This window comes from Corvus cornix, chromosome 1, assembly GCF_000738735.6.
Source record: "Corvus cornix cornix isolate S_Up_H32 chromosome 1, ASM73873v5, whole genome shotgun sequence".
Lineage (NCBI taxonomy): Eukaryota > Metazoa > Chordata > Aves > Passeriformes > Corvidae > Corvus > Corvus cornix.
Genome location: NC_046332.1, coordinates 92,110,245 through 92,123,034, shown reverse-complemented (window position 1 = coordinate 92,123,034; position 12,790 = coordinate 92,110,245). Strand labels below are relative to the sequence as shown.

The following is a 12,790-nucleotide window of genomic DNA, read 5'->3' as shown; positions in this document are numbered from 1 at the left end:
CCAGAGGAGTGTGGAAAAGCAACACAGCCACTGCCGTGCAAGGCAAGGAGGGTGACATGAGCCTCCACAGTGACTCCTGGAGGTGCTGTCTGAGCCCCCAGCACCCACCAAATGTGACCACTGGCAACAGCTCTCCCTTTCCTAGCCAAGAAAGCTCTGGCTGAGACAGGTACAATGGGGCTTGGTGGCCTCAGCGACTGAGGAGAGCATGGAGAGCTCATTTACTAAGGAGAGCTGGACACACAGGTAACCTAAGAGGATGGGAGGCTGTATTAATTAGTTCTGCAGAAATATCAAGGAGGGCAAAAGAAATATGTAAGGTCATGAACTGGCTGTGAATAAAATTAAGCTTGGTATTAGAAGGGTTTTAACTCCAAGTGAACTTCTGGAAGAACAGCCTTGTGGAAACTGCGCAGGAAAACCCTCCCACAATGGAGTTTCAAAGCGCAGGTTGGTTATTTGCAGCAGGTATTAGGGCCCATGATGTGAGCTGTAACATCAGCCCTGGCTTGGTAAGGACTGGCCTTGGTGAGGGATGTGGTGTCTTTCTCTCATCAGCCCCAATACTTGCTGAAGCTTGCTTTCAAAGGTGCACTTGATGGCAAGTGAAGTTTTATTCAGGGATTTACCCACGGATGTTCAGATCAACCATGCTTTATTAAAAGAACTGCATACTCAAATAATAGCTGAGGATTTATGACATGAAAACACAGAATAATCTCTGTTCATGAGTCAAATTAAATAAAAAACCACTCTTCCTCTCACTGGTTGTTCCTCTGAGTGTAGAAATGGTTTCCTGCTCTTCCCGTGAGGCTGCCTGTGCTGGGAGCACTGCAGCACCATTGCCATTGCACGCCAATGGGTTTATCCTTCCTCTTGTCCAGGGCTGGGAAGCAGGGTCACCCCGTCCACCGGGTGCACAGCTCAGCAGCCCAGGGAATGTTTATGTCCTCTCCGTACCTACACCTCCTTTCATGGATCTGTCTGTCTGTGCATCTTTGTGACTGGAATCCTGACGTCAGGAGAAATTTTCCATGCTCTCCTTCATGGTTGAGCATTACAAACCTAAGAGTGAAAAAGAAAAATGCCATATCCATTCAGATGCATCCCTAGGGGGAAAATTACATTTGGGGGGTTGGTGGCTCCAAAAGCTGGTGGGATTTACCCATTGCAGCTAAGCCTTGGTACATGTTTTGTGGAGACAACATATAAAAGAACCACGTCATATAATTGGTCCCTAAGGTCATTGTCCAGCCTGTGCTTTGCTATGGTACAAAGAAATGTTCATGCTGTCCATCTCCACCCATGCTGTGCTACAGTAAGTGAATGCTGGGGCATGGGAGGAACACCCAAATCTTGGAGCAGCTCTCAGGGGCACTGGTAAAGGGCCCCATAGTCAGCCAGGGCACGGAGAGACGGGGCACTGTTGCACTACTGAGCTAAGGGTTGAAGTTTTCGGTTTGGGTTTGTTTTATGGTTTTTTTTCCCCATGTGTTGACATTGCAGCCAGGATTTGCCCTTAGAGGTTTTGTTTTCTCATGAACAGCTGGACTTTAAACTTTAACATCTCTCCTGTAGCCATTTCCCACAAGAGCTGCAGGAATGCAGGCAGGCACCATTAGGCTCAGAGGGTAACAATGGCAAGGTACTCTTGGATAACATTCTTCCTTCTCTCTGCCCTTTTCCTTCAGACAGAGCAGACAGGTATGGGTTTTGTTTTGTTGGACCTTTAATTCTGATTTGTGCTTCTGGTTTTCTAAAAACACCAGTAATTTTGTACCTCGTATAATGTTTACTTTGTAGCACAGGGTGACGTCACTGAAAACAGTCTGTTCCTTATTTTCTTTACATTTCTGCTGTTTATTTCATGCAGCTAAGTGAAAACTGCTGTAGGCTAATGGGGTAATGTAGTTTTGAAGTACCATCATTTATGCCAGGGTAATATTTTGTCTTTCCTTTCAATTTTTAGAGTGAACCAGATATTAAAGAGAATTTTATTTTATATTTCTAGTTGCTGCTGAAATAAAAATAAGAGAGTCCTATGAAAGAGGCCTATGAAAGAGAAATAAAAATAAGAGGTCCTATGCTTGTTATAGCTTGAAGAAATTTATGTTTCTGTATCAATCCTCCATGGTTTATCAAAAATAAGGAGGAGCCAGGCAAGGAAGAAAAAGGTGGTGTTCTCTTAAGAAGGTCAGAACACCCTGCAGAAGTTCACTGCCAGCTGTGCTGGATGTGGCAGAATCACTGCACAGCAGAAACGTGTGCTGGGGGTCAGATAGCATTTAAAGTGCAGAACAGAGTCATGAAGCTTTTCCTTTTTTAATATCATGTGCAAGTTTGTTGCTTATGGGGTATCCTTCAAAAAGGTAACTAAACATCTGTACACAGTTTCAGAATAATTTTGCTATTCCTCTCACTTTTCCCAGATCTGTGATTATTGATTGTTTCAACCAGCAGTGTTGCCCCCCCCCCCCAAACTGTATAAAAGAGACAAAACCCCAAATATTCCCTGCCCCAACACATTTACTTTCCAAGCACAGAAGAACTGACAAACACGTGCTGGCACACATGGTCACGTATTGATTCATGTGGAAGCACCAGCTGCCCAGCTGGCAGGCAGTTTCTGATGGAGGTATCATTTGCAAAGAAGAGTTTTAAGATCTGTTAACTCTCATGTCTCTGGTCTCTCCTCCTCTTTACTCAAATCCAAAATATTGCAGTGTCTTCCACATAAACAGTGGTATGTGATATAGCTCTCTTAACTACCAGCATTGCTGAGGGGTAGCTTTTATTTATTTTCTTTGAGAGAGAATTTATTGAGAACTCGGCCATGTCATGGCTCTGCTGCTCAGCAAAAAAAAAAAAATTGCCATGAACTAAGACTGAAGAGCATCAGTTTGGATCCACCATCATAACTTAATACAACTAATAGTCACTTCTACCAATGAGTCTGAAACCCCTATGCAGTCTCCCAAAACATTTTATAATGATGTTTTTCCCCTTTCCCTGGCTGTGGCACTGCACTCTGCCCTGCATGTCTCATGTAGTAAAGTAATGTGCCAGGAAGGGCTTCAAATTCACCCTGCTTGGGGGGAAGTCAGGCATTCCCCAAAAGTAAAAGGTCACAACTCCTCAGCTGAATTTGGGCTAAGACAGAAGAGCTCTTTAAGTTCTATGGAAGTTCTATGTGTCAGAAACTCCAAATCAACCAAAATTATTTATCTTAAAAAAGAAGGTCAAAGTATTTAAGGAAATGAATCTAAGTACTTACATAGGTGTTTTGTCATACCATGTTCCAGTGTTTATATCAGCTAATGATGCAAACAGTGTTATCAAGAGACAGAGGCGTGCCAGCTCCCTATTTCTGGAGGAGGTCCTTCAAGGCAGCTTGGAAAGAGAATGCCTGGAAGAGAGATGTACACAGGAAGAAGCAAGAGAAGTGTTTGAAAATGATGAAATGCTTGTAAGTATTTTGTTTTCCTGCATGCACAATAAAAACTACTGCCTTGATCCTTTACTTAAGGAAACACAAGACTGCTTCATTTCTTTGGATTTCTCTCCATGTGAAATCTTTGCATTTGCAATCTCAGCAGGTGGCAAGCAGGTGTCTTCCATGGTCAAAATGGAAATGAGGAGGTCAGCTCTGATATTTTTCAAGTCCTCTCCTGAAAATGATGTGTCATGCTCCTTATGTTACTAAATCACATGGTTGTTGTCCCATCCTGACCACACACAGAAATGCAGCTTCAGTATCCCTTAGGGACCAGGAGGGGCAAAGAGGTGTTGGTCAGCAGAAGAGCATCTGAAGGGCAGCACAAAGGAATTCCAGCCACTCCAGCTAGTAAATTGGCTTCATCAGGGCCCATCTCAAATGCCTCTGTGCAAGTGCATGCAGTATGGGGAATAAATGAGAGGAGTTAGAGTTGTGCGAGTCACTGGAACAGGTTGCCCAGAGAAGGTGTGGATACCCCATCCCTGGAAGTGTTCAAGGCCAGCTGGATGGGGCTTTGAGCAGCCTGGTCTAGCGGAAGGTGTCCCTGCTCACGGCAGGAGATTGGAACTAGATGATTTTTAAGGTCCCTTCCAACCCAAACCATTCTGTGATTTTATGACTGGGACAGAGGGAATCAATGCACCAGCAAGTAGTGGGACCTATAGATAGAAGCTCACTTGGAGAGTAGCTGCAAATTCCCTTGCACAAGAGGCTCTCTGGACATGTACAGATGGATGCTGTGCTCTTTAATGGGACTCTGGGTGGAGTTTTGTTTGCAGGGAAAGTAGAGGAAGCAGCTGTAGGGCTGCCTATGGGTAGCCATGGTTCTTTGGGGAAGGAAGGGGTGGGCAGAGGTGTCCCTTTGGGGAAAGCATCAGGGCCAGCTGCAGTAGCCAGGGAAATGCAGGGCACATGGTGGTGGTGACCAGTGGTGGTGCCCTGCAGCTCTGCTCTGTGCTGATTGCTCTGCCTCCAGCAGCACCTGTGGGGGCCAAGTGGGGTGGGACAGGATGGGGTCACTTCCCATGCTGCTGCACACCAGAGAGACAATAGCCAGCCAGTTTTTTCAGGAAACTGTATTGTTAAAGGATCCAGCTGTTCCTCTCTCGCCTGTGAAGTGCTTCTTTTCCTTTACAGCTTCTTAAGAAACAATAAAATAAGCAGAAGGCAAAGCCCCTCCCTTCTCATGCATATTTTGCTAGCAGGGCAGAAATCATAGGTGTGCAACTTTGTAAACATTAAACCGTTGTATTCTCTCATTACATGTTTTTGGTTTAGCAAAATATATATGGCATATTACATTACTTGAGAATTAAAATCTAATTTCCTTCTTTATTTTTTTTTATCCAGAAAATGTTTTGGGATATCTACTATGGTAAGCTGGCCTCTTGCTTTCTCTCCTTCATAGTACTGTCACATTATGAACATTATGATTCAGTCTAATACTGGTTTTCTATGAGTTTGTTCTATGAGAAACGAACAGTCTCTGTTTATCATGTCTGCAGTAAAGCAGAAGGAAAATTCTTGATGTGAAATGATTTTTAAAAAGTAATATATAGGAAAAACTATTTAAAGCTGCAAAAATAATAAAAGTGGAAGGTGAGTAAAGGTTATCCCCGTAAATAGGCTACTTCTTTTCCTGAATCTAAAGCTGTTCTGAAACATGAGACAGTATGTTTTGCTGATACAACAGAGCAGCACAGTTTTACCAGCAAAATCTCCCAAATACAGAATTAGCACTTAAACCTGAGTGAGATAAATAGGTATTAAAAGCTACTGAGTTGTCTAAAAACTCTGCACACTGGGATTGCATCATTCCCTGTCAGGTGCCAAGGTGAGAAACAAATCTGTAGAAGCTGAGAGCCTGATGTAATTAATGTCAGCTGAACATGGAGCCTGTGGCACCAGCTTATGGTGACTATGCCCTATTCCCTCCCTTTTTTCTGTATGCTTCATCCGAAGTTTTTCTCTTGTTTTTAACTTAGCTATTATTAATTTCCAATCTTAGGTTTAAAGAGTGGATAAGGAGGTGGCAAAACCAGCAGTCAGTAATAATTTTCTGCACAAGCCACTAAACCACTGAGTCCTGGGAATCATTGCATAGAAGAATCCCATCAGTGCTATAAATGTTAAGAAGAATGATGCTAAATATCTGGCATTTTATTACTTCTGTGAGGGAGGGATTAATTTCTAATTTGAGTCATTGGATATTTGGACTAAGCATGTCATGCAGGCTTCCTCTCTAGCCTAGGAGAGAAAGGCAACCAGTTCAGAATGGTCCCTGCAAACAAGCTTAGCCACAATCAGGATACCTTACCCATTTCAGCCTCAGGGGTGGCTTTCTTGCTGTAATTAAAAGCCATGTTTTCTGTCTTCTTCCTAAAGAACAGCAGTGTGTGTTTCCTTCTTTGTGATATTTCTCTAACATTTTGAAGAGTGGCTTCTTTCCTCCTCACTAATCAACCACAATTTTTCATCCTGTCTTCCAACAACCTCATTTTCTAAACCTCTGTTATGCATGTTGCTTTCCCCCAAAAGTCCAGGGTGCAGTGGATAAATCTTCATTGTGAGTAAAAGAGGGCTGGGGAGAAAGGCTGAGCACCTACCTAACTGCTGGGAAACCCACAAGCTCTGTTTCATACTGCTCCACCTTTGTCCCTTCAAGTCAAAACTGATGTGGTGGCATCTGCTGGATGTCTGCTGTTGGGGCACTTTGAGGTCACACTTGTTGCAGCTGTTCCTGTAGAGGGTTCCTGATCCTCTTCTATCAACAGTAGAAACTTAGCCATTGACATCACTCTCTTTAAACATCATCTTCCAAAAGTCTTGTGCATGTCTTATAACAGTCTGCTCACTTAATGACAATGTCATTGGAGACATTTCTATTCTGTGATGTTCACTGATTCCCCCTAGGTCCCTTATCCTATAATATGATTAGATTTAAAGGGTTTGAATTATTTGATCCTGAAAAATGTATGTTGGTTTTTACTTACCACCTTTTTGTATTGCTGGGTGCTTCCATTTTAATAATTCCAGTAGCCTTTCAATAACAGAAATCAGGCCATTTTCTCTATACTTCCTTGAATCTTCTCTTTCCTCCTTTAATAAAGCTAGGTGCTGGATTTATTTTCGTCCCAGCATGCATTTCAGAGGCTTGAATCCATCTAGCTGCTTCAGGCTGCAGGGGCAACCCTTCCCTAGCTCCAGCTCCTCAATTCTGCCTGCTCACTGTGTAGGTGAGATCCCCCTAATTCACCCAAAACGCCTCCCTGGAGGCCTACATTGTCCTTGGATGTGCTGGTGGCATCTGACTGCAGATGCGTTGAAGGTGGTAACTCTTTCAGCCAGTATTTTAGTACATCTAACACTCAAAGATATGTGTGCCCACAGCCTAATCAGATAGTGATTGGTGTTTTTTTCCCAGTAGCAGGCACAGTTTTCACTTTTCCATCCCTGAAATCATCTAGGGCAGCTTGCTGACTGAGTTAACCTCTGTGACAGTGTTAATTTTTAGAAAGGTTGGACTACATGTCCCAGGTTAGGCTTTTCTGGCTTGCTTACTGATAGCCTATGCCTACAATAAGTAGTTGTTACTTGGAGCATGTTTTCAAATTGTTTAGGAGCTTGAAGGGAAACTGGCAGCTCTGCCTGGTGCTTCACTCATAGTGAGGACACCCTCTCATTTCAATGTTCAGTTCATCAGAAAGATTAGACTTGCTAGTGTCTGAGCTGCTGTATAATAATTGTGCAGATATATAAAAGTTACATTTCCTCCTATTTTGATGTTGTTTGCTGTACTCTTGCTACATAATTTTGATGCCAGATTTTTCTATCCAGTGCATATCAATCTAACATGGGAGACCTAAAACACCTGTCTCATATCACATTTGTAACAAAGCAGGAACTGTAACTCAGTCCTTTTCTCTGAATCCTCAGAGCATCCATTGTCCAGAAGAAGACTCTGCCTCTGGGCAGCTCCCAGCCTCTCTGACAGGGGCTCCGAGAGTGTCTCTGGAAGCAGACTTGAGCTAAAATAACCCCTGAGGAGCAGCTCAGTGACACTTAGCCCATTTCCTTCCAAACTGCTCTCACGACACTTCTCTGAGCAGCTCATGTGCCAAAAAGGGGGCTGTGTAATTTGGGATCAGTGGTGGTGACTCCTCCCTCTCCATTTCTTCAGGTGGCAGGAGGTGCTCCTCGAGCCCCTGCCAGCACAACGGCGTGTGTGAGGACAGCATCCGTGGCTACACCTGCACCTGTGCCGAGGGCTACGAGGGAGAGAACTGTGCTTTCGGTAAGGCATTGCCCCCCTTCTGAAAAGCCCCATCTCCTCCTGTCACAGGGTCTCCCCATGAAACCATACGCAGCTACCCCATTATGCCAGTTCCCATGTTTGTGGTTAGAACACACAGTTCTTGGCAGAGCAGGGGTGATGTGTGCTGCCTGTCCACAGAACATCATGGCATCCTGAGGTTACACAGGCTGTCCCTGCGCCCTGAGCCTCCCTTCTCTGGGGATGCGGCAAAAGGGCTGAAACCAAACCACCTCACGGGTAGACCCCGAAGCCAGCCCAGCCACTGCCACCTGCACTGCCTGACTGCTTGTCCTGCTGGGGTCCCTGGTGTGTGGCTTGAAGGACCAAAGCTGCAGTGCCAGAGTGGCTTCCCAGGCACCCTGGGGCCTCTGAGGCCACACACACCCACAAGACAGTCCCTCAGGACAGAAGGACTCCAGAAAACAAACGGTTTCCAGTGGAAGTGAGAAGCATTAAGTAAAACAGATGCTTTCTGGCACAGGAAAACCCTGGGCCAGATACTACATTTTTACATCTGCCAGGTTCTTCTTTCCAGCCCTTACATCAGTATTTCTGCTGGTTCAGAGGTCCCCTGGGATGGGAGACGCCCTGGCTGCAGCAAGGCAGGGTCATTTTCTGTGTAAGGGGTGTGACTGTGACCAGCTTCTGTGGGAGCACAGAAGGTGACACAGCTTGGACCAGTGCTGGGAACTAGATCATCTCAGTGTGAGCCTTAGGCAGCCATGTTATACGAGATTTTTTGCTACCTATGAGCTAGATCAAATAGCTGTTGTTTTGTGCTAAAGATTTAGGTGTTTGCCAAGCTATGGAAAATTGTGCATGTTTCAAAGTTCATACTCCCTTTCTTTTTTTCAAATCTTTGGTGGCTGATCATTTAAACGAGTGTGCAAAATGAGAGCTATGCGTTTTTTATTTCTCAAAACTAGAAACTTTAGTTGCCTTCTTCCTCAAGCAAAACTTGTCTTCTTAACACGTGCAACAGCTCCCCTTGCTGCAGGTACTTGGTGTTTTGCTTAAAAACCCATGGAATCCTTCCATGGATTCACATGGAAGGCCCAGTTTGACCCATGGGCTGATGCTCTCCAGAAGTCAAAGGTGCAATGTCTGGTGCAGGGAGGGGCAGGGGGGAGCAGAGTTTGCAGTGAGTCTGTGAATGCTGCAGAGAATCAGCTCTCTCCAATTTCTGCATAACAAGGGAAAAAAAACCACCCAGTGGTAAATGCTATCAAGCCAGAGTCCCTACCCTCCTCCACACAAAGTGAATAAGAAAAAAACCAGAGGACTCGTGCTGTGAAAGAATACTCCAGGTGAACTGTTGCCAATGTTTTTCCTCTGCTTGTTCTGTTTAGCTAAAAATGAATGTCACCACCAAGCAAAGGTAGGATGTGATCACTTCTGCTACCCAGGAAGTAATTCCTATCACTGTTCCTGTGCTGATGGCTATGAGCTTGGGAAGGATAAAAAACAGTGCATCGCATTAGGTAGGTGTGAGCATGGAAGTACAGGGGGCATCTCTTCAGGGCTGGGGTGGGCAGGCCACCGTCTGACATCCACATGTGATCAGCATGCTTCAAGCCTAAAGTGATGAGAATATTGCTGGGTAGAAAAAGAAGGAATCTAGGGACCACCACCCAAGATGCCAAATGGTAAAAGAAGCACTATTTGACTGGAGTAATTAAATATGAATCAGCAGAAAGGATTTGCTTCACTCTACATTTCTCTCACTGGACCACATTTTCCACTCCCATGTTTGGTAAAGAGTAATTCTGCTGAACACCTGTTTGCTTAGGAATTAGATTCAGTTGATTCCCATCAGGCAACCAACAGTCTGATAAATGAAGGGAAACATTTGCTGCCATATTAATTAGCTTGAAGCAGTAGTCCTTTTCATTTCTCCAGTCTCCTACTAGGTATCTCATTCAATCTCATCCCCTTACAAAGTAGGTCTACTAAAAACACAGAAGTATACTTAGACGTGTATCTGTATTAGCACAGGTGGGGCAGCCAAATCAGAGCTCAGCTGTAGAGCCATGCTTTTGGTGGTGATAGACTGATGTCCACACTGTGCACACTTCAGTGCTTTACATCAAAGTGGCTTAGTTCAATCCTGCGGACTAAGCACCCAACAGCTTTGAGAACAGGTCATGTGTGCTCCTGGAAGGCGTCCTGTGGTTTAGCTTCACCTGAACAGAACCCAGTCTGTGGGACCCAAGCCCAAAGCAACCGGAAGTGTGACAAATGCAGATTTGTTTGGGTGATCCAACTGAAAAGTGTGTGTGTTGTTTGAACCAGATGAGAAAGGCACATATGCCCCAAGAGTGACAGCTGTAACAAGGACCAGCCAGGACGCACCATGTCTAGACTGGGCGACAGCCATTAGGTATTTGACACAATTTGAATACAGGACACAAAGATGAAAAAGCAAGCTGTGCTGATGGTTGGCTGGAGAGGAAGCCTCATTTCATTAGTGACAGGCACAGTGACACCTGGTCACTACAAGCCTAACGCAGTGACCCAAAATGTTCAGCCCATTGCTAAACTATTACGACTACAATTGCCAAACAAATTATTCCACTTTTCACCAGCTTAGAAATTGTCATTCTCCTTTTTCTTTCTGCAAAAACAGAACCCCAAAGTAAAAAAAACCAAGGTGGAACAAGATGGCATTTGCAGGTATTAGCTATCTTGAAATGATACAGCCTGAAGTTTTGATTTTTTTTTAATTCATTTGGTAGATGCATGTGCATGTGGCAGACTTCAAGACAGTGATAACCTTATACATGAAACCAGGAAGAAAAGTGATGAAAGATTTCCTTGGCAGGTATTCCTAGCAATTCATGAAACCTATCACTTACCCCCATATGCACAGTGCTGTCTATTGTCTTTTTGCATTTTCTTAGGTACTACTGCTAAACTCAGAAGGGAAAGGCTTCTGTGGAGGAGTGTTGCTAAAAAGTAACTTCGTGTTGACCACAGCGGAGTGTGCCCTTCTGCACTCCTATTTTGAAATCAGGGTTGGTGCTGGTAGGTGATCCAACACATTTTCTCTTGCTGCAGGGCATTTCAGTATTGACAAGCTAAATTTTAAAACACCTTACTAAACTTCTTGCTGCATAAAAATATTGTTAAAGGAAACAAATATGCTATCATTTCATGTATGCACCTCAGTAAAGTATCTGAGCTAGAACTACTGCTGCCCCATGCTCCCCTATACAAGGCAAGCAGAGGCAACCGCCTCTCAAGCACAGTTCAGAACTCAGCACCCAGGGACCTGGTAAACATGGTGGATTTGGTGGTAGCTTTAGTTTCATGCCAAAATTCACATCAACGTTGGGTATTCGTCCTTACTGCTGAAATTATGCATACCCCTACACGGCATTAAAAAGCTGCCAGTGTATTATTCCTCATTTCCCTTTATTGCAGCAGTTTCGATGAAGAGCGCCTTTAGTTACCCTGCTGCACGTGTTTCTCAGCACAACCAGGCAGCTTGTATGCAGCTTTCAGGTCTCTGATAAACTACTCCTAAGAGCACTGAAATGTCATTGCTTCACAGGGCCTAATGGAACAAGTGGAACTGGAAAGATAATGCAAGTTAGCGAGAAGCACGTACACATCCGGTATGACGAAGACACTGGTGAGAACAACATTGCATTACTACAGCTTCAAGAGCACGTTGAGTGTGACAACTACCACCTCCCTGTGTGCATCCCTGAAAGAGACTTTGCAGAACATGTTTTAATTCCAAAGCTGGCTGGGACAGTCAGTGGCTGGAGAATGGAAGGTGATGAACTTCAAGGTGAAGAGCTGCAGGTTTCCTACCTTCCTGCTGAGGACTGCAAACAAATACTCAACATCAGCCTCACAAACAGGCAGTTTTGTGGGCACCTTCAGGAGGCCATAGGCAAACGCCTGGCTGGAGGAAGCTTTTTGGCTACTGAGTATAAGGGCACGTGGTTTCTGACTGGTATCCTGGGCTCCTGGCCACTACAAGATGCTGACTGGGAAACATTGCTTTTCACCAACACTGCAAGGTATATGATATGGGTTAAACACAAAGTAAAGTAAGACACAAACACAACCAACTCTCAAGCACCGAGCCCCTACCAATCATTGCAAGGAAACATATGGATGCAGCCAGTACCCCCCTTAGACTCTACTACAGCTTGCAGCAATGGAAGTTGCATGTATTTAACTCCAGTTTATACAGAAAAGCCTGTTTGTCTTTCCTTCTGCTGCCACACTACAGTACTGTGAAAGTCATGATGCAGTAAACCTAGTTGTTTAACTAAAAACTGATTTAACTTCAAATTTCCTAGAACTGTTCATCCTAAACCTCAAAACATGTTGAATATTTTTCTGTGATTTTAAATGTTGCTAGTACCCTGAGGTTTGATTCAGCAAAGTCGTATTTTTATTTCAGGATCCATACAAGTAAAACTTACAAAGACATGGGGAATGTCAAGCTTTTAAATGTCTGTGTTGAGGTAGGACTTGACACTTTCATCATGCTAAAAAATGCTTCCCCTCATACATGGAATCTATGTTTTCCCTTGTGAATGATGTCCATGTCAGTCAGAGGGTAAAATAAAACCTTTCTAAGACAGAAAAGAAAAAAATGTTTAATTTCTTTTAAAAATAATTTTAAACCCCCAAAACTACAATCTCATCAGTCTGGACAAAGTTATATTGTACCACCCCCAAACAAACCAACCAACCCCCAGGGTAGTAATACTTAAAATACTGGATCCAGTGTTTTCCCCAGAAGCAAAATAAAACAGAGTTTGGATAATTTAGCTACATCAGCTTTTGTTCATCATAATAAAAATTAAAACAAAATATGACCAGAATTTTAAAAAAATCCCAAAGCCATCTGTGGGCACCTACCACATGTACTTGAACCCATAAGTATTACTGACACAGTAAAGCTTTTGGTGTCAAACACTTCTCTAGGTTTTAGAGAAAGTTTGAAGAGAGTATTT

The 12,790-nt window shown here is 43.8% G+C and overlaps 1 protein-coding gene across 1 annotated transcript; it reads left to right on the top strand.

Moving 5' to 3' along the window:
• Window positions 1–1,583: 1,583 nt before the first annotated feature.
• PROZ (protein Z, vitamin K dependent plasma glycoprotein) lies at window positions 1,584–12,790 on the top strand. Its single transcript, XM_010394316.3, has 8 exons — window positions 1,584–1,704; window positions 3,303–3,466; window positions 4,847–4,871; window positions 7,677–7,790; window positions 9,161–9,292; window positions 10,547–10,632; window positions 10,712–10,835; window positions 11,365–12,790. Exons 1-8 carry the CDS (start codon window positions 1,638–1,640, stop codon window positions 11,874–11,876), a joined length of 1,224 nt encoding a protein of 407 aa, XP_010392618.1. The 5' UTR covers window positions 1,584–1,637; the 3' UTR covers window positions 11,877–12,790.

Coding starts and splice junctions, on each gene's coding strand:
- PROZ (XM_010394316.3), top strand. CDS start 1,638: ATGGCAAGGTACTCTTGGATAACATTCTTCCTTCTCTCTGCCCTTTTC. Junction 1,705..3,302: donor CCTTCAGACAGAGCAGACAG/GTATGGGTTTTG, acceptor ACCATGTTCCAG/TGTTTATATCAGCTAATGAT. Junction 10,633..10,711: donor ATGAAAGATTTCCTTGGCAG/GTATTCCTAGCA, acceptor GCATTTTCTTAG/GTACTACTGCTAAACTCAGA.